The sequence below is a fragment of the Pleurodeles waltl genome, chromosome 1_1 (genome assembly GCF_031143425.1).
Source record: "Pleurodeles waltl isolate 20211129_DDA chromosome 1_1, aPleWal1.hap1.20221129, whole genome shotgun sequence".
In the NCBI taxonomy this organism is placed as follows: domain Eukaryota; kingdom Metazoa; phylum Chordata; class Amphibia; order Caudata; family Salamandridae; genus Pleurodeles; species Pleurodeles waltl.
The window spans coordinates 9840407-9861939 of NC_090436.1; the positions used below are offsets into that span (position 1 = coordinate 9840407).

Consider the following 21533-nt stretch of genomic DNA (forward strand, 5'->3'; position numbering starts at 1 on the left):
ATATACTCTTAAATGTTTATGTATACTGGCCCCAAAACATCCTAAATGGGAATATTCGGGAAATACTCCTTGTAGGAAGTTGGCTCTGTATGTGCTATTTCAAAGTAAGGAATAGCATGCACAGAGTCCAAGGGTTCCCCTTAGAGGTAAAATAGTGGTAAAAATAGATAATACTAATGCTCTATTTTGTGGTAGTGTGGTCGAGCAGTAGGCTTATCCAAGGAGTAGTGTTAAGCATTTGTTGTACATACACAAGACAATAAATGAGGTACACACACTCAGAGACAAATCCAGCCAATAGGTTTTTATATAGAAAAATATCTTTTCTTAGTTTATTTTAAGAACCACAGGTTCAAATTCTACATGTAATATCTCATTCGAAAGGTATTGCAGGTAAGTACTTTAGGAACTTCAAATCATCAAAATTGCATGTATACTTTTCAAGTTATTGACAAATAGCTGTTTAAAAAGTGGACACTTAGTGCAATTTTCACAGTTCCTAGGGGAGGTAAGTATTTGTTAGGTTGACCAGGTAAGTAAGACACTTACAGGGCTTAGTTCTTGGTCCAAGGTAGCCCACCGTTGGGGGTTCAGAGCAACCCCAAAGTCACCACACCAGCAGCTCAGGGCCGGTCAGGTGCAGAGTTCAAAGTGGTGCCCAAAACACATAGGCTAGAATGGAGAGAAGGGGGTGCCCCGGTTCCGGTCTGCTTGCAGGTAAGTACCCGCGTCTTCGGAGGGCAGACCAGGGGGGTTTTGTAGGGCACCGGGGGGGGCACAAGTCCACACAGAGATTTCACCCTCAGCAGCGCGGGGGCGGCCGGGTGCAGTGTAGAAACAAGCGTCAGGTTTTCAATGTTAGTCTATGAGAGATCTCGGGATCTCTTCAGCGCTGCAGGCAGGCAAGGGGGGGATTCCTCGGGGAAACCTCCACTTGGGCGAGGGAGAGGGACTCCTGGGGGTCACTCCTCCAGTGAAAGTCCGGTCCTTCAGGTCCTGGGGGCTGCGGGTGCAGGGTCTCTCCCAGGCGTCGGGACTTTAGGTTCAAAGAGTCGCGGTCAGGGGAAGCCTCGGGATTCCCTCTGCAGGCGGCGCTGTGGGGGCTCAGGGGGGACAGGTTTTGGTACTCACAGTATCAGAGTAGTCCTGGGGTCCCTCCTGAGGTGTTGGATCGCCACCAGCCGAGTCGGGGTCGCCGGGTGCAGTGTGGCAAGTCTCACGCTTCTTGCGGGGAGCTTGCAGGGTTCTTTAAAGCTGCTGGAAACAAAGTTGCAGCTTTTCTTGGAGCAGGTCCGCTGTCCTCGGGAGTTTCTTGTCTTTTCGAAGCAGGGGCAGTCCTCAGAGGATGTCGAGGTCGCTGGTCCCTTTGGAAGGCGTCGCTGGAGCAGGATCTTTGGAAGGCAGGAGACAGGCCGGTGAGTTTCTGGAGCCAAGGCAGTTGTCGTCTTCTGGTCTTCCGCTGCAGGGGTTTTCAGCTGGGCAGTCCTTCTTCTTGTAGTTGCAGGAATCTAATTTTCTAGGGTTCAGGGTAGCCCTTAAATACTAGATTTAAGGGCGTGTTTAGGTCTGGGGGGTTAGTAGCCAATGGCTACTAGCCCTGAGGGTGGGTACACCCTCTTTGTGCCTCCTCCCAAGGGGAGGGGGTCACAATCCTAACCCTATTGGGGGAATCCTCCATCTGCAAGATGGAGGATTTCTAAAAGTCAGAGTCACCTCAGCTCAGGACACCTTAGGGGCTGTCCTGACTGGTCAGTGACTCCTCCTTGTTGCTTTCTTTGTTCCCTCCAGCCTTGCCGCCAAAAGTGGGGGCCGTGGCCGGAGGGGGCGGGCAACTCCACTAAGCTGGAGTGCCCTGCTGGGCTGTGACAAAGGGGTGAGCCTTTGAGGCTCACCGCCAGGTGTTACAGCTCCTGCCTGGGGGAGGTGTTAGCATCTCCACCCAGTGCAGGCTTTGTTACTGGCCTCAGAGTGACAAAGGCACTCTCCCCATGGGGCCAGCAACATGTCTCTAGTGTGGCAGGCTGCTGGAACTAGTCAGCCTACACAGACAGTCGGTTAAGTTTCAGGGGGCACCTCTAAGGTGCCCTCTGGGGTGTATTTTGCAATAAAATGTACACTGGCATCAGTGTGCATTTATTGTGCTGAGAAGTTTGATACCAAACTTCCCAGTTTTCAGTGTAGCCATTATGGTGCTGTGGAGTTCGTGTTTGACAAACTCCCAGACCATATACTCTTATGGCTACCCTGCACTTACAATGTCTAAGGTTTTGTTTAGACACTGTAGGGGTACCATGCTCATGCACTGGTACCCTCACCTATGGTATAGTGCACCCTGCCTTAGGGCTGTAAGGCCTGCTAGAGGGGTGTCTTACCTATACTGCATAGGCAGTGAGAGGCTGGCATGGCACCCTGAGGGGAGTGCCATGTCGACTTACTCGTTTTGTCCTCACTAGCACACACAAGCTGGCAAGCAGTGTGTCTGTGCTGAGTGAGAGGTCTCCAGGGTGGCATAAGACATGCTGCAGCCCTTAGAGACCTTCCTTGGCATCAGGGCCCTTGGTACTAGAAGTACCAGTTACAAGGGACTTATCTGGATGCCAGGGTCTGCCAATTGTGGATACAAAAGTACAGGTTAGGGAAAGAACACTGGTGCTGGGGCCTGGTTAGCAGGCCTCAGCACACTTTCAATTGTAAACATAGCATCAGCAAAGGCAAAAAGTCAGGGGGCAACCATGCCAAGGAGGCATTTCCTTACACAACCCCCCCCCAAACGAAAGAGGATGAGACTAACCTTTCCCAAGAGAGTCTTCATTTTCTAAGTGGAAGAACCTGGAAAGGCCATCTGCATTGGCATGGGCAGTCCCAGGTCTGTGTTCCACTATAAAGTCCATTCCCTGTAGGGAGATGGACCACCTCAACAGTTTAGGATTTTCACCTTTCATTTGCATCAGCCATTTGAGAGGTCTGTGGTCAGTTTGAACTAGGAAGTGAGTCCCAAAGAGGTATGGTCTCAGCTTCTTCAGGGACCAAACCACAGCAAAGGCCTCCCTCTCAATGGCACTCCAACGCTGCTCCCTGGGGAGTAACCTCCTGCTAATGAAAGCAACAGGCTGGTCAAGGCCATCATCATTTGTTTGGGACAAAACTGCCCCTATCCCATGTTCAGAGGCATCAGTCTGCACAATGAACTGCTTAGAATAATCTGGAGCTTTTAGAACTGGTGCTGAGCACATTGCCTGTTTCAGGGTGTCAAAGGCCTGTTGGCATTCCACAGTCCAGTTTACTTTCTTGGGCATTTTCTTGGAGGTGAGTTCAGTGAGGGCTGTCACAATGGATCCATATCCCTTCACAAACCTCCTGTAATACCCAGTCAAGCCAAGGAATGCCCTGACTTGAGTCTGGGTTTTTGGAGCTACCCAGTCCAGAATAGTCTGGATCTTGGGTTGGAGTGGCTGAACTTGGCCTCCACCTACAAGGTGGCCCAAGTAAACCACAGTTCCCTGCCCTATCTGGCATTTGGATGCCTTGATAGACAGGCCTGCAGATTGCAGAGTCTTCAAAACCTTCTTCAGGTGGACCAGGTGATCCTGCCAGGTGGAGCTAAAGACAGCAATATCATCAAGATAAGCTGTGCTAAAGGACTCCAAGCCAGCAAGGACTTGATTCACCAACCTTTGGAAGGTGGCAGGGGCATTCTTTAAACCAAAGGGCATAACAGTAAACTGATAATGCCCATCAGGTGTGGAGAATGCTGTTTTCTCTTTTGCTCCAGGTGCCATTTTTATTTGCCAGTACCCTGCTGTCAAGTCAAAGGTACTTAAGAATTTGGCAGCACCTAATTTATCTATGAGCTCATCAGCTCTTGGAATTGGATGAGCATCTGTCTTGGTGACAGAATTGAGCCCTCTGTAGTCCACACAAAACCTCATCTCTTTCTTTCCATCTTTGGTGTGAGGTTTGGGGACTAAGACCACTGGGCTAGCCCAGGGGCTGTCAGAGCGCTCAATTACTCCCAACTCCAGCATCTTGTGGACTTCCACCTTGATGCTTTCCTTAACATGGTCAGACTGTCTAAAGATTTTGTTTTTGACAGGCATGCTGTCTCCTGTGTCCACATCATGGGTACACAGGTGTGTCTGACCAGGGGTTAAGGAGAAGAGTTCAGGAAACTGTTGTAGGACTCTCCTACAATCAGCTTGCTGTTGGCCAGAGAGGGTGTCTGAGTAGATCACTCCATCTACTGTGCCATCTTTTGGGTCTGATGACAGAAGATCAGGGAGAGGTTCACTCTCTGCCTCCTGATCCTCATCTGTTACCATCAACAGATTCACATCAGCCCTGTCATGGAAGAGCTTAAGGCGGTTCACATGGATCACCCTCTTGGGGCTCCTGCTTGTGCCCAGGTCCACCAGGTAGGTGACCTGACTCTTCCTTTCTAGCACTGGGTAAGGGCCACTCCATTTGTCCTGGAGTGCCCTGGGAGCCACAGGCTCCAGAACCCAGACTTTCTGCCCTGGTTGGAACTCAACCAGTGCAGCCTTTTGGTCATACCAAAACTTCTGGAGCTGTTGGCTGGCCTCAAGGTTTTTGGTTGCCTTTTCCATGTACTCTGCCATTCTAGAGCGAAGGCCAAGTACATAGTCCACTATGTCCTGTTTAGGCTCATGGAGAGGTCTCTCCCAGCCTTCTTTAACAAGGGCAAGTGGTCCCCTTACAGGATGACCAAACAGAAGTTCAAAGGGTGAGAATCCTACTCCCTTCTGTGGCACCTCTCTGTAAGCGAAAAGCAGACATGGCAAGAGGACATCCCATCTCCTTTTGAGTTTTTCTGGGAGCCCCATGATCATGCCTTTTAATGTCTTGTTGAATCTCTCAACCAAGCCATTAGTTTGTGGATGGTATGGTGTAGTGAATTTATAAGTCACTCCACACTCATTCCACATGTGTTTTAGGTATGCTGACATGAAGTTGGTACCTCTGTCAGACACCACCTCCTTAGGGAAACCCACTCTGGTAAAGATACCAATGAGGGCCTTGGCTACTGCAGGGGCAGTAGTCGACCTAAGGGGAATAGCTTCAGGATACCTGGTAGCATGATCCACTACTACCAGGATATACATATTTCCTGAGGCTGTGGGAGGTTCTAGTGGACCAACTATGTCCACACCCACTCTTTCAAAGGGAACCCCCACCACTGGAAGTGGAATGAGGGGGGCCTTTGGATGCCCACCTGTCTTACCACTGGCTTGACAGGTGGGGCAGGAGAGGCAAAACTCCTTAACCATGTTGGACATATTGGGCCAGTAGAAGTGGTTGACTAACCTCTCCCACGTCTTGGTTTGTCCCAAATGTCCAGCAAGGGGAATGTCATGGGCCAATGTTAGGATGAACTTCCTGAACAGCTGAGGCACTACCACTCTCCTAGTGGCACCAGGTTTGGGGTCTCTGGCCTCAGTGTACAGGAGTCCATCTTCCCAATAGACCCTATGCGTTCCATTTTTCTTGCCTTTGGACTCTTCAGCAGCTTGCTGCCTAAGGCCTTCAAGAGAGGGACAGGTTTCTTGTCCCTTACACAGCTCCTCCCTTGAGGGTCCCCCTGGGCCTAAGAGCTCAACCTGATAAGGTTCAAGCTCCAAAGGCTCAGTTCCCTCAGAGGGCAGAACTTCTTCCTGAGAAGAGAGGTTCCCTTTCTTTTGCTGTGTTGTAGTTGGTTTCCCAACTGACTTTCCTGTTCTCTTGGTAGGCTGGGCCCTTCTTCCAGACTCCAGCTCTACTTGTTCACCCTGTGCCTTGCACTGTGCTCTTGTTTTCACACACACCAGTTCAGGGATACCCAGCATTGCTGCATGGGTTTTTAGTTCAACCTCAGCCCATGCTGAGGACTCCAGGTCATTTCCAAGCAGACAGTCCACTGGGATATTTGAGGAGACCACCACCTGTTTCAGGCCATTGACCCCTCCCCATTCTAAAGTAACCATTGCCATGGGATGTACTTTTCTCTGATTGTCAGCGTTGGTGACTGTGTAAGTTTTTCCAGTCAGGTATTGGCCAGGGGAAACCAGTTTCTCTGTCACCATGGTGACACTGGCACCTGTATCCCTCAGGCCCTCTATTCTAGTCCCATTAATTCAGAGTTGCTGTCTGTATTTTTGCATGTTAGGCGGCCAGACAGCTAGTGTGGCTAAATCCACCCCACCCTCAGAAACTAGAGTAGCTTCAGTGTGGACCCTGATTTGCTCTGGGCACACTGTTGATCCCACTTGGAGACTAGCCATACCAGTGTTACCTGGATGGGAGTTTGGAGTGGAACCTTTCTTGGGACAGGCCTTGTCTCCAGTTTGGTGTCCATGCTGTTTACAGCTATGACACCAGGCCTTTTTGGGATCAAAGTTTTTACCCTTGTACCCATTGTTTTGTGAAGAGGCTCTGGGCCCACCCTCCTGTGCAGGTTTTTGGGGGCCTGTAGAAGACTCTTTACTATTTTTAGTTTTGGTTGTCTCATCATCCTTCCCCTGGGGAGTCTTTGTGACCCCTTTCTTTTGGTCACCCCCTGTTGAAGTCTTGGACACCCTTGTCTTGACCCAATGGTCCGCCTTCTTTCCCAATTCTTGGGGAGAAATTGGTCCTAGGTCTACCAGATGCTGATGCAGTTTATCATTGAAACAATTACTTAACAGGTGTTCTTTCACAAATAAATTGTACAGCCCATCATAATTACTTACACCACTGCCTTGAATCCAACCATCTAGTGTTTTCACTGAGTAGTCAACAAAGTCAACCCAGGTCTGGCTCGAGGATTTTTGAGCCCCCCTGAACCTAATCCTGTACTCCTCAGTGGAGAATCCAAAGCCCTCAATCAGGGTACCCTTCATGAGGTCATAAGATTCTGCATCTTGTCCAGAGAGTGTGAGGAGTCTATCCCTACACTTTCCTGTGAACATTTCCCAAAGGAGAGCACCCCAGTAAGATCTGTTCACTTTTCTGGTTACACAAGCCCTCTCAAAAGCTGTGAACCATTTGGTGATGTCATCACCATCTTCATATTTAGTTACAATCCCTTTGGGGATTTTCAACATGTCAGGAGAATCTCTGACCCTATTTATGTTGCTGCCATTATTGATGGGTCCTAGGCCCATCTCTTGTCTTTCCCTCTCTATGGCTAGGATCTGTCTTTCCAAAGCCAATCTTTTGGCCATCCTGGCTAACTGGATGTCCTCTTCACTGGGGCTATCCTCAGTGATTTCAGAGGTGTTGGTCTCTCCTGTGAGGGAACCAGCATCTCTGACTATTATTTTTGGAGTCAGGGTTTGAGGGACCCTGTTCTCCCTAGATAGGACTGGTAGGGGGGAATTTTCCTCCAAGTCACTATCCTCTTCCTCTGAGTTGCCACCCTCAGAGGGGTTGGCCTTTTCAAACTCTGCCAAAAGCTCCTGGAGCTGTATTTTGGTAGGTTTGGGGCCCATTGTTATTTTCTTTATTTTACAGAGTGACCTTAGCTCCCTCATCTTAAGATGGAGGTAAGGTGTGGTGTCGAGTTCCACCACAGTCACATCTGTGCTAGACATTTTGCTTCTAAAAGTTGGAATACTTTTTAAGAATCTACAACTGGTTCTAGAATCTAATTCAAACTTTTACAAACTTTTAAACTCTAAAAGAAATGCTAAACAGGATCTAACACAAGGCCCTAGCAGGTCTTTTAAGAATTTAGAAAACTTTTCAAATTGCAAAAATCAATTTCTAATGACAATTTTGGAATTTGTCGTGTGATCAGGTATTGGCTGAGTAGTCCAGCAAATGCAAAGTCTTGTACCCCACCGCTGATCCACCAATGTAGGAAGTTGGCTCTGTATGTGCTATTTCAAAGTAAGGAATAGCATGCACAGAGTCCAAGGGTTCCCCTTAGAGGTAAAATAGTGGTAAAAATAGATAATACTAATGCTCTATTTTGTGGTAGTGTGGTCGAGCAGTAGGCTTATCCAAGGAGTAGTGTTAAGCATTTGTTGTACATACACATAGACAATAAATGAGGTACACACACTCAGAGACAAATCCAGCCAATAGGTTTTTATATAGAAAAATATATTTTCTTAGTTTATTTTAAGAACCACAGGTTCAAATTCTACATGTAATATCTCATTCGAAAGGTATTGCAGGTAAGTACTTTAGGAACTTCAAATCATCAAAATTGCATGTATACTTTTCAAGTTATTGACAAATAGCTGTTTAAAAAGTGGACACTTAGTGCAATTTTCACAGTTCCTAGGGGAGGTAAGTATTTGTTAGGTTGACCAGGTAAGTAAGACACTTACAGGGCTTAGTTCTTGGTCCAAGGTAGCCCACCGTTGGGGGTTCAGAGCAACCCCAAAGTCACCACACCAGCAGCTCAGGGCCGGTCAGGTGCAGAGTTCAAAGTGGTGCCCAAAACACATAGGCTAGAATGGAGAGAAGGGGGTGCCCCGGTTCCGGTCTGCTTGCAGGTAAGTACCCGCGTCTTCGGAGGGCAGACCAGGGGGGTTTTGTAGGGCACCGGGGGGGGCACAAGTCCACACAGAGATTTCACCCTCAGCAGCGCGGGGGCGGCCGGGTGCAGTGTAGAAACAAGCGTCGGGTTTTCAATGTTAGTCTATGAGAGATCTCGGGATCTCTTCAGCGCTGCAGGCAGGCAAGGGGGGGATTCCTCGGGGAAACCTCCACTTGGGCGAGGGAGAGGGACTCCTGGGGGTCACTCCTCCAGTGAAAGTCCGGTCCTTCAGGTCCTGGGGGCTGCGGGTGCAGGGTCTCTCCCAGGCGTCGGGACTTTAGGTTCAAAGAGTCGCGGTCAGGGGAAGCCTCGGGATTCCCTCTGCAGGCGGCGCTGTGGGGGCTCAGGGGGGACAGGTTTTGGTACTCACAGTATCAGAGTAGTCCTGGGGTCCCTCCTGAGGTGTTGGATCGCCACCAGCCGAGTCGGGGTCGCCGGGTGCAGTGTGGCAAGTCTCACGCTTCTTGCGGGGAGCTTGCAGGGTTCTTTAAAGCTGCTGGAAACAAAGTTGCAGCTTTTCTTGGAGCAGGTCCGCTGTCCTCGGGAGTTTCTTGTCTTTTCGAAGCAGGGGCAGTCCTCAGAGGATGTCGAGGTCGCTGGTCCCTTTGGAAGGCGTCGCTGGAGCAGGATCTTTGGAAGGCAGGAGACAGGCCGGTGAGTTTCTGGAGCCAAGGCAGTTGTCGTCTTCTGGTCTTCCGCTGCAGGGGTTTTCAGCTGGGCAGTCCTTCTTCTTGTAGTTGCAGGAATCTAATTTTCTAGGGTTCAGGGTAGCCCTTAAATACTAGATTTAAGGGCGTGTTTAGGTCTGGGGGGTTAGTAGCCAATGGCTACTAGCCCTGAGGGTGGGTACACCCTCTTTGTGCCTCCTCCCAAGGGGAGGGGGTCACAATCCTAACCCTATTGGGGGAATCCTCCATCTGCAAGATGGAGGATTTCTAAAAGTCAGAGTCACCTCAGCTCAGGACACCTTAGGGGCTGTCCTGACTGGTCAGTGACTCCTCCTTGTTGCTTTCTTTGTTCCCTCCAGCCTTGCCGCCAAAAGTGGGGGCCGTGGCCGGAGGGGGCGGGCAACTCCACTAAGCTGGAGTGCCCTGCTGGGCTGTGACAAAGGGGTGAGCCTTTGAGGCTCACCGCCAGGTGTTACAGCTCCTGCCTGGGGGAGGTGTTAGCATCTCCACCCAGTGCAGGCTTTGTTACTGGCCTCAGAGTGACAAAGGCACTCTCCCCATGGGGCCAGCAACATGTCTCTAGTGTGGCAGGCTGCTGGAACTAGTCAGCCTACACAGACAGTCGGTTAAGTTTCAGGGGGCACCTCTAAGGTGCCCTCTGGGGTGTATTTTGCAATAAAATGTACACTGGCATCAGTGTGCATTTATTGTGCTGAGAAGTTTGATACCAAACTTCCCAGTTTTCAGTGTAGCCATTATGGTGCTGTGGAGTTCGTGTTTGACAAACTCCCAGACCATATACTCTTATGGCTACCCTGCACTTACAATGTCTAAGGTTTTGTTTAGACACTGTAGGGGTACCATGCTCATGCACTGGTACCCTCACCTATGGTATAGTGCACCCTGCCTTAGGGCTGTAAGGCCTGCTAGAGGGGTGTCTTACCTATACTGCATAGGCAGTGAGAGGCTGGCATGGCACCCTGAGGGGAGTGCCATGTCGACTTACTCGTTTTGTCCTCACTAGCACACACAAGCTGGCAAGCAGTGTGTCTGTGCTGAGTGAGAGGTCTCCAGGGTGGCATAAGACATGCTGCAGCCCTTAGAGACCTTCCTTGGCATCAGGGCCCTTGGTACTAGAAGTACCAGTTACAAGGGACTTATCTGGATGCCAGGGTCTGCCAATTGTGGATACAAAAGTACAGGTTAGGGAAAGAACACTGGTGCTGGGGCCTGGTTAGCAGGCCTCAGCACACTTTCAATTGTAAACATAGCATCAGCAAAGGCAAAAAGTCAGGGGGCAACCATGCCAAGGAGGCATTTCCTTACACTCCTATTGAGTTTGTGCAGATAGAAAGGGTGGTGCTCGCTGTCCTGTTGTAGTAATGGGAAGTTACTCCTAAATGCCTTTGTGAATTGATCCTAAAACATCTGAAATGGTGTACCTGCATAAAGTTAGTCAAATAGTAAATACTGTGCCTGCTTACTAAGATGAAGTTGCCCGTTTTGGGGAGAATTCAGACGCTTGTTAGTATGTGAAGCAGTATTTCTTGATGTACTCATAAAATGTCATTGTGAATTCACCCAAGGGTATTCATTCTCCAAGGCACTCACACAGAATACTGAAGAAGACTCCGGTATCAGAAAATCCTTTCTTAGTTGCTTTTGAAACAGGAAGCTCCGTGGAGAGCCTCATGGAATATACAGCTGTGGCTACAAGAAGAAACTTGAAGATTGGGGTGGGGGGGTTGGGAAGATTTGGGCACCTACTTAGATGGTGGCCTGGGTGGCAGTAATTTCAGTTTGCTTTACCCTGACATTGTCAATGCAAAATAAATAATGTGGATCAGCGATGAGAGAATGTATTTCTTTATTGTAAAAAACATATCAGGAGAAGGAATAATAACACGGCCTCTGGGTAGGATTCTAAAACATTGTTCGGTTCAGAGGTTTCCGGTTACTTTCTGTGCCAGCCGACAACAGCCAACTAAGGCATCCAGAGTGAGAAGCTGCCACACCTCATCTGGGCAGGGAAAGAAATGGGAAATGGCTGTTCCAAATGGTACCAGTTATAAAAACATTGTTGTGGCTTTTTGTCTTAATATACATTTTTGAGAACAGTGGCTGTCCGATTTTCAGATGCTCATATTTAAAGGACCCCCAGAGGTAAAGGATAGTTAAACAGATTTTACTCAGCATATTGCATGCTCTTGACATTGCCTCTTGGAGCTGTGTACTACCTCGAAGCCTGGTGATTAGGTCTCCCACTAGAGTGTTCTGTGCATTGGGTGCTTCTCTGCTGTTTTGCTCCATTCCATGACATCCTGTACTTCATTGGTGTTCCTGCATGGGTGCATGGACAGTTTATTGAATCCTGCTTCTAAGGGAGTGCATCTATCCGTACCTCATTTGCTTCAGTGTGCTTACACGCCTGGGCCGCATCCCAAGCTTTGTATGATGTGTTGAGAGGTTTGCTTCAATGCTTCTAAGACGCATGCATTACCAGTGCCTTGCCTGCCCCCCAACTATCCTGTCTCTAGTGTTTGATGCTTGCCCTTCAGATGTACCTTTCACCAGATGCAGTGGTGTTTTTGCTGTTTAATGTCCGTGCTGTTGTAAAGAGTGGTTGCTCTCATGAAGAGAGTCAGCCCTCTGTGTTGTAGGAGCTGAAACTTTTCTGCAAAGTCTCTTAACTCTTATTCTGTTCTGTGGGAGGGCATTATACTCCAGAACCCCCTGCTTTTTGTCCCTTTCATCCTTAAAACTGTTCTAAAAAATTTTTACTCTTTGTTAGGTTCCTCCTCTCACTTTCCCTGTTGTAGCCTTTGCTGGTGCTAGAAAGTTCAACTGAATCTCGAATAGTTTGGAAAACAATTCTCCCATTGGTCTGGCTTTCTTGTAGACTGTTTGCATACATTGGTGGATCCCATTAAATACTGCCTGCAGGGCTTTGTTGATTGCTAAACCACTATGACATAAAAATAGTTTACAAGTGGATGTGAAAATGGCTGACAGGATTGACAGACTTTTATTTTCAGTAGGAGTCCAAAGTTCAGAAGTCGAGCTTCTGTTGTTTGAAAGAGGGGGACAGTGTTTGCAACATCATGAAATGTGATCTAATTTTCAGGAAGCTGAACGAATTGCTAACGAGCTGGTGGCTGAAGAAGAGAGAGTGAAAAATAAAGCTGAAAAGAAGAAACTTAAGAAGCAGGTAATTGCTTTACAGCTTGTGCCCATAAGGAAACTCACAACATGCTGCTTTGCCCGTCCAGCATGAGTGCCCTGTGCTGACTCTTACAGTGCTTCTTTGACCATGTGGCATGAGCATCTCTACCCAGCCGCACATGATGCTTCATTGCCTGTGTCTCTTTGCCACCTTGTGTTGGTGCTTCTTAGACTGTCTGGATTGTGGTCCATATGCGTCTTATACAGTGTTTCTTTCACCATCCAACAGGAGTGGTCTATGCCACTGCTTATAGTGCTTCTATGCGCTTGTGGCATGAACGTCTGTATCCCACTGCGCATGATGCTTCATTGCACTACCTGTTTGTGTAGGGTGGTACTTGGGATGTCCGGCTCAAGTGTCCTTATGGCACAGCACACAGTTCCTTGGTTTTCTGGTCTGCTGCAATATCAATGTTGCATCACTTAGTACTTCTTGCCTTCTAGGCTTAAAGCTGGCCACATATCACCGTTTTGTGTTGTTCATTTGTATTACAGCGGCAGAAGGACAGAAAACGTCAACAAAAATTAGAAGAAGAATTAAAGAATAAAAAAAAAGAAATTAAAAATGTAAAGGGTAACGAATCGGTGAGTAACCTCTTGTTATTTGTTTCATAGGTTGGGGTTGTTTTTTTCTGGGGTTTACTAAAACCAGTTGTGTGTGGTCTTTTCAGGTGATGCCTACTAAACAGCACAAACCTTCTGGTTTCAAAAGAACCTATTGTGAGTTTACTAAGAACTTACAGGGGCTTACAGCATACCAGCTGCATACCATTTATTGGGTGTATTGCTACTCATATGTCTTTGCTTCTTATTCAATGAATTTCCTTGCCCATTTTGTGTTTTCCCTCCCACTGGAGCATAGTCTCTTTACCATACTCTTGTCAAGCTAACTTGTCCTTCCACTGCTCAGACTTTTGCAACTTCTTTTTTCTTTTTGGTAATCCACTCCTATCAATGTGGATGTGTTTTTCAGCTCTCTCCATGCTTTACGTCTTCCACCAACTTTCCTGTGCTGCTACCAACCCTCCCAAAAACTCTTAAGTGCACTTAGAATGTATTTTTTTTATTCACCAATCCAAATGTCATCTGCTTCATTCTAGTTTTGTCATTGGATTTAGAACTGAATTTGGGTGCTCAGTCGCAACTAGAAAATGCGAAATATTTATTTATTTTAAGGAAACCTTTTCTCTAGATCTATTCTAGTACAGAATACCAAGGAAACAAAATGTCACAACAAAGCCACCACTGTGCAGACTGGTGCAGAACATATCAAGCTCACCCCACACAAGGAAGATGTATAGGACAATTATATTTTGTACTTGGGCAGTGATGAGCCTTTGGAACAGTACCCCGTCAAGCCCTTCATGCCTGATGCGGTGACTGCTGCCCAACATGGCTTACAGTAGAAAGAGAGGACTTTCTCACTGAAACTGTCTCAAGCAGAACAAACAGGTGGCGACTCCAGTGCAAACCTGCTCTGTTATCCCAAGTGGAGAGCACATATAAAGCGACCCCTCAGGGCTCATTTTATGTCTAGGGGTATGTTCCACCAGAATGTATGGTGTGAGAGGGGCCTCCCCAGCAAAGAACACAAACATATTGGATGTTTTTTGGAAGAGAGTTATAGTAGGGTCAGCTACTAATTCGCCAACTCCCAGACTCTGCTCTGCGGATATGGTTATATCAGACAAATACATTTATTTCCCCTAATCCCAATAGTCCTGAACAACTTTTGTTTGTACACAGGATTATTTTTTCCACATTAAATGTGCAATGAGTGCCCTAAGGTGTTTGCCAAAATGTTTAGAGAATTACTGGGGTTTCGGCATAAGATTGTGTTGAAAGGGAATCACAACCCTATTAACCACAAAGTAAGCAATATTATGTTTCGTATTAGGGATGAAGTTAAGGGTATATTCGAAAGACTGGCTAGAGAAGGTATTATAGAAGACATTTAGGCAGCTGAATGGTTAGCCCCTTTAGTGTTTGCACTCTATGCTAATAGCAGGGTCAGGCTTTGAGTAGATGTACGTGATCTTAACCAAAATATTTTAATCAACAAGTTTCTACTTCCAAAATTCAACAAGATCCTGGGTGTTAAGTGATTTATATCACTTGTTTAAACTTCAGCATTACATCAACCGTTCCTTCATTGCAAAGTAAGCCTTTGTCCACCTTTATCACACCTTTCAGGTGTTTTCAGTACAAGCTCATGTCATTTGATTTGGCGTCGGCAGCTAGTGTGTTTCAGTGCTGGATGTACTAACCATTTAAATATCATGTAGGTGATATCATGTAGAAGATTACATTCTTATAATGGGTAGACACAGTGAGGAGCATGACTGGGGATGAGGATTATACTGACTGTTAAGTGACAATGGGCCAACTGCTGAGCTCAGGAAATGTAAATATAAACTTAATTTAATCACTTAGTTGAGGTATTGTAATTGCATTTATATAGCGCAGTTTGTACCGATGATAAGATGTTGAAGCAGTTTACAGCGAGTAGCACACTACTCGAGTATCCAAAGTTAGTGGTTAATCCAGTGGTATTGTTTATGATTGAGATTAGTCGTGCTCTCTAGGAGAGAAAACCTGTTCATTTTTCTATAGTTTCTTTCTGCATGATTAAAAGTAATACCAGTTAGGTGTGATCTTCATTGAGGGTATGTGGTTTCAGGCAAATGGTTGGTGAGATTAATAGGCTGGCAGAGGTTGGGTATTGCTGGGCTGTAAGAATAGGGTTTCAAAGAAGGAGAGATTGTGTGTATGAAAGTTTTAAGATGTATATTGGGAGAACACTTTCTGACATAGCAAACTGAGGATGTAAGCTGTAAAAAGAAATATTATATATAACCGTGACTAAAGTGGTTATCAGATGGTCGCTAGACTTTACACTGACCCATGGATTTAAGGACTGCTTTTTCAAGACCGACAATATGCAAATCTGATTACACTGTGAACCACTCTAAAAAGCCCAGACAGCCCTTAAGGATGATTTATACAAGATCCATTGACCACCCATGTGAGGTTGAATCTGGATGCTGCAGCACTTCAGATGGGTTGCCCACTACAGTTGGATCATGGTAAAGGCTTAGTGGCTAGATTCCGTCTAGAAGATGGCACCTTGCACAAACGGCAGCTACAGTGCTCGCTAAGTGGGCCGGGCATGGACCTGTGAGCACTGTAGTGTCAGCCTCCCGACCATGTGAATACCAAATTAGGTGTTTGTGATTGGGTATCTTTGAAAACAGAAGCAGGCATTTGACATACCATTCAGAGTGTAGCTCTGTCATTATTAACAAGGAAATGAGGGCAGCGACACGCACGTCCAAATTAAACTTTTTATTGAATCGTTTGCAGCGCATCCTTTGAAGTCACAACAGGAGAAGAATGCAAACTCCGAAAGTGACGGACGGGATATCCAAGCAGCTGACATCACCTGAGGTAGAGAGTGTGGTTCAAAAGGATAGGTCAGAATACACTACAAGCTTAGTTTTAGGTCCTTTCTTCTTCTTGGACACCTAACTACATGCGGGGCCCAATTGGGGCGTCTATGTTCGTTAGACACGGATAACACTCGGTCTACCAACATCCAGCATATAGGTCCTGTCTATCTTTTATTGCACCTAGCAAGTGTGTGCAGCCTCCTGTCTGCTTGGGCGCATGAGGCCTGATGTTTACCGACTGGTGACAAAAATCCACCTGGATTTTACAGCATTACTCGCACTGTGCCGAACAGTTTAGCTTTACTACAACCTAACAGCAAGCCATGGAGACCTGCTCATGCATGGAATTGACAACATGAAATGTAATACAAAGGCATATTGAAAACTTGTCGGGTATGAAACTGAAATTAGAAGAAGCACAAGCTCCTGCACGCAGACTCATCCGTGGCTTGATCTTAAGAGCTTGTAAGTTATAAATGGTCATACATGTTACCCATCGGGCCATTTTTCTCACCTATAGACTATTCCTGACACTTGCAGTTAAAATTACAGAGAAGGATTATTTTTTCAAAAACAGATGGTGAAAGGTGAAAAAAAAAAAAGCATCTTCTCCACTTTCCAAAGATGAAGTCACATCTTTCCTCGGGTTTGCAGAATTTTATTCAAACTTTGTTAGATTTTGCCATGAAAAGATTTGAGATAAAACAGTTACTTAAGAATTCTAGTAAATTTTAGTGCAGCGGTGTATTTTTTTTTTTTCTTTACCCCATCACCAAAGGAGGAGAGAAGAACGGTGTATAATCATTGGACTACAATGCAATATCTTGGCCTATTTAATGCCCTTGTCCTTGATATCCCCTTCATTCAACCAACAGTGACCATAGTTTTTCCTTTTTTTAATTTTTTTATATAGATTCCCACCACTATGTCCCTTCTAGATGTTTTGAAAAGTCAGTGTGCATGGGGAGCGACTCTGACATCCATTGATGGCACATTTCCCTTCTAGCCAGAAGTATCAAGTAGGAGAGCACATTCCTCGCATCCCTGCTCCTTACATCATCCTCCTCGAGTAGGCCAAAGATTATTAAGGAAAGACTTACTGAGATTTCCTGTTTCAGAATACTCAAGATGGTTTTACACACCTCTTCCCAGAAGCAGTGTACTGTTGGGCACTCCATGAACATGTGTGTCTGATGCTCTCTGCAGACCGCATTTTGCACATTTGACACTTCCCCCTTCATCATCTTTGAAAGTTTATAAGACACAGGCTCTGTGTAAGGTAAAGCGATGATTTCTCCTCAGTGGGGCAGGCTTTACTACCCTGTACAAGGTGTACATAGATACTTGCCATCTGTCTTCTAACTGCTCAAGAGGCATGCCTTCTCCCTAGAGAACACCTGGTAACTTGAAGTCGATGTTGGATATGTCTGAAATTTCCCAATACCAGATTGATATCTTGTTAGAACGCGGGGGTCTCCTGCTTCAACACCCTCCGCATAATTCGAAAGATCTATAAATAGATCCCCACCGGAACCAGAAGGGCGGTCACCCAAGCCCTCGTAAGCAGCAGACTGGACTACGGCAACGCCCTCAACGCAAGAACCACAGCCAAGCTCCAAAAAGACTCCACGCCTCCGCACACCTCATCCTTGACATCCCCGCTGCAGCCACATCACAGCCCGCTTGAGAGACCTGCACTGGCTCCCGTCAACAAGAGAATCACGTTCAAGCTCCTCATCCACGCTCACAAAGCACTGCACAATACCGGACCAGAATACCTCAACAGGCGGCTCTCCTTCTACACCCCGACCTGACAGCTTCACCCCGCTGATCTTGCCCTCGCCACCATTCCACGCATCCACAGAACGACCGCCGGTGGCAGATCGTTCTCCCACCTCGCCGCCAAGACGCGGAACACTCTTCCTATCCACCTGCGACAAACACAGGACATGCTGACCTTCAGGAGACGCCTCAAGACCTGGCTGTTCGAGCAGCCCCCCCCTTCCTCCCCCCCCCCCCCCCCCCCAGCACCTTGAGACCCTCACGGGTGAGTAGTGCGCTGTACAAATGCTATGATTGATTGATTAACTTATCCTCAAACTGGCACGCTGATCCCAGACTTGCACTGATCCCCTGTGCCCAGCCTTTCAGCTGATTGTACTTCAGTCTAGAGAGGGTCCCTCCTGTTAGCTCCGTTAGATCTCCCCAGGACAGAAGGGATCCATCCCTAAAGGGTCCCCTCATTACTCTATGCCTGCCCTCCTAAGTGGCACCGCCAGTACATTCCCCCCCTCCCCCCAAGCACTTTGGGGTACCCGCGGAGCCCCATACAGGCGCCCACTGGCTGTAGTAGTCAGTCTTCGCTACTTGCCTAAGCTTGTACCACACTCTTTCCGTATCCAGTAGTATTTTCAGTTTCACCTTTTTAAAGTATTTTGGGTCACCGAATTTATATAAAAAGTGTTTTGTTGCCGCTTTCACAGTGCCTACCATAATCTTAAACAAATCTCCAATCGCTGAAGAATCTGGGGAGGTGAGCGTTCTAGCATTTTCCATTTGGAATGCCAATAATATTGCAGGTCGGGGAGAGCAAGGCCTTTCTTTTCTCTCCTTCTGCGTAGTCTTTTCCATGAGATCCCGGGACCTTTCTGAGCCCTTGTGAAAGAATTTATGGCTTGTTGAAGTTTATCCAGATGTCTTTTATTCATTTGCAGGGCGATGGAATTGTATAGAAAGTTCAGCTTAGGCAAGATCACCATTTTAATTAGACTAACTCTTCGTATGATTGTGAGAGGGAGATGTGCCCACTCTCGCATTAACTTGGTGCACTCCTCCAAGGCTTTCTTTAAGTTAACTGCTGGAATCGGTTCAATGTCCTGCACGATTGTTAAGCCTAAATAGCTCATTATATTTTTCGTCTGCCAGTGATCCTTCTTCTGATTCTATGCCATTGCCTCTGTTTTCCCATCGTTAATATGATAACACAAGACTTTCCTGGGGCAGTGTTGATCAAAAGTATATTGAATGTATTAAAACATGTAGTCTTCCTCTCCCTTACATGGGTTTGACCCTGAGCCAAAACTATCATAACCACTGATGGCAGTACAAGAGGTTTACAAGTTTTTTTTTCATAAATTGGTCTTGTGGGCATCACATTCCCCTTCTCCAGCTGAAGAGAAATTCTCTACAATGGAGAAAGATGATGGCGTGTGTGGGGAATTTGCAAATTCCAGCAGTATGTTTGCGGTTCAGAGTTTTTAATCCATACTGATCACAAACCCCCATCCAACATACTTACCACAGCCAGTGCGGAGAAAGCTACTGCTCACATCATCAGATTCTCCTTGGGGTCCTTAGACTACAATTACAAGCTACAGTATGTGCCTGATGCTAAGAATAAAGTTGCTGATTGTTTGAGTCGATCATCTTCACAGTCTGATTGTTTAGAGTATAATCAATGACTGGCTGTGTGTGTTCTACTTGTGAATGAAAACGTTTCAGATGTCATTTGCAAAGAACAGTGTTTGGAAAGGTATGAGATGGATACCACTCTGTGTAAACTCAAGTTGCATGTGATGAAAGGATGGCTGATAAAGGAAATGAAAGTGAACCTTTTAAACCTTTCTGGGAAGTTAAAGATAGATTGTCGTGGGAAGATCTTTTTAAGAGGTATCAAAGTGATTCCACCTCAACTTCTTAGTGGTAGTATTACGGAAATGAAACATCTGGACATTTGGGCATCATCAATTGCAAAAGGAGGACTGAGTCTCACTATTGGTGGCCTGGTATTGATAGTGAGGTGCAGAGGTTTGTGCAGAAATGTGTTGAGTGTATCAATGTAGATAAGAAGCCAAGTTACTTTCAGACGTCCTTGTCCCCATTAGACTGGCCTAATGGCCTTGGAAAGATTCAGCTATTGACATTTTGGTGTCAGTGCAAAATCAACAGGGTATTGCCCAGTTGCCATTGTATATAGCCACCAACCGTCAAGCAGACTACTCTCTGCCTCCCTTTCACTTGCCCATGTTCCCGGCATCTACCAAAGCTGGAATAGAGGGTGCTGTTCCTCTCACATTGGAGCAAAAACCCAATAGCCCCCACGCACTTCCGGACCATCACCTCACTTCCAGAATTCTGAATGACCCTCAAGACATGGCTGTTCGATTAAGTTTCCGGGACCTGCAAGCGCCTTGATACCTTATCAGGTGATTAACCACGCTTTATAAATCCTGATTGATTGATATGTATTGTTGTTTTTTTAAGTGGCCAGAAGTGTGTATATTGGAGAAGGTGGATTTGAATGCTGTATTGAGTCTCCTGGATGACATTCCAGCATGAAGCCTTTGCTGAGCCATAATGGTCCACAATTTGTTTCCAAAGCATTGCAGAATTGCTTATCTAGAAACAGTTTTGTACGGAGATGCACCTCATTGTACCATCCTACTGGTAATGGTGCTGAAGAACGCTTTAATGGAGTTTCTGAAGTCCAGTATGCAATTGGTCATTAAGGGCTGCGTAAGTTTGAAATTGGAAGTAAGTAAAATTGTGTGAGCGTTGTAGGAAAGTATCCTCTTTTTTGGCATGGTTACCCCCACTTTTTGCCTGATGTCAGTGAGTTTTTTTTTACTGTATTCACTGGGATCCTGCTAACCAGGACCCCAGTGACTGTCCTCTCTTTTCCTAAATTCAGTTGTTCATGGCTTTTACACTCCAGAATTGGCATACTGGTGCCCACATGTAAGACCCTAGTATATGGTACCCAGGGCATTGGGGCACCAGGGGTCTCCCATGGGCTGCAGCATGTATTATGCCACCGATGGGAGCCCTTGCCAAACCTCTCTGCAGACCTGCCATTGCAGCCTGCGTGAAAGGGTTCATGCACCCTTTTCACTACATGTCACTGTAAGTAACCCCTATGGTAGGCACACCTAGCCCAGAGTGCAGGGTGCAAGTACCTGTGTGTGAGGGCACCCCTGCACTAGCAGATGTACCCCCACAAACTCTAGCTCCATTTTCAAGGACTTTGTGACTGCAGGGACACCATTTTACGCATGTACTGGACATAGCTCACTACCTATGTCAGCTACATAATGGTAACTCCGAACCTAGGCATGTTTGGTATCAAGCATGTCACAATCGTACCCCAATACTGTTGCAGTATTGGTAGTATGATTCCATGCACTCCCAGGGCTCCTTAGAGGACTCCCAGCATTCCTCCCACCAGTTTTCTGGGGTTTTCTGGGCAGCACATGCTGCTGCCACCCATCAGACAGGTTTCTGCCTTCCTGCTGCATGATCAGCTCAAGCACAGGAAGGCAGAACAAAGGATTTCCTTTGGGAGAGGAGGAGGTAACACCCGCTCCCTTTGGGAATAGGTGTTACATGGCTTGGGAGGGGTAGCCACCCCAAGCCACGGGTATGCTTTGAAGGACACATTTGGTGCCCTCCATGCATAAACCAATCTGCACCAGTTCAGGGACCTCCAGTCCCTACTCTGGCATGAAACTGGACAATGGAAATGGGAATGACCACTCCCCTGTCCATCACCACCCCAGGGGGTGGTGCACAGAGCTCCTCCAGAAGGTCCCTTGATTCTCCCGTCTTGAATACAAGGTGGGCAGTGACCTCTGGGATCATCTGAGTGGCCAGGTCAGGCAGGTGACGTCTGAGCTC

General features: G+C 46.8%; 1 protein-coding gene across 1 annotated transcript in view; it reads left to right on the top strand.

Moving 5' to 3' along the window:
• The window catches only part of TTC31 (tetratricopeptide repeat domain 31), a 165111-nt gene that overhangs the window by 33853 nt on the left and 109725 nt on the right, over positions 1–21533 (top strand). Inside the window, exons 5-6 of the mRNA XM_069205761.1 lie at positions 12314–12397; positions 12907–12996. Of these exons, the coding sequence (XP_069061862.1) occupies positions 12314–12397; positions 12907–12996 (174 nt within the window). The remainder of the gene's footprint in view (positions 1–12313; positions 12398–12906; positions 12997–21533) is intronic.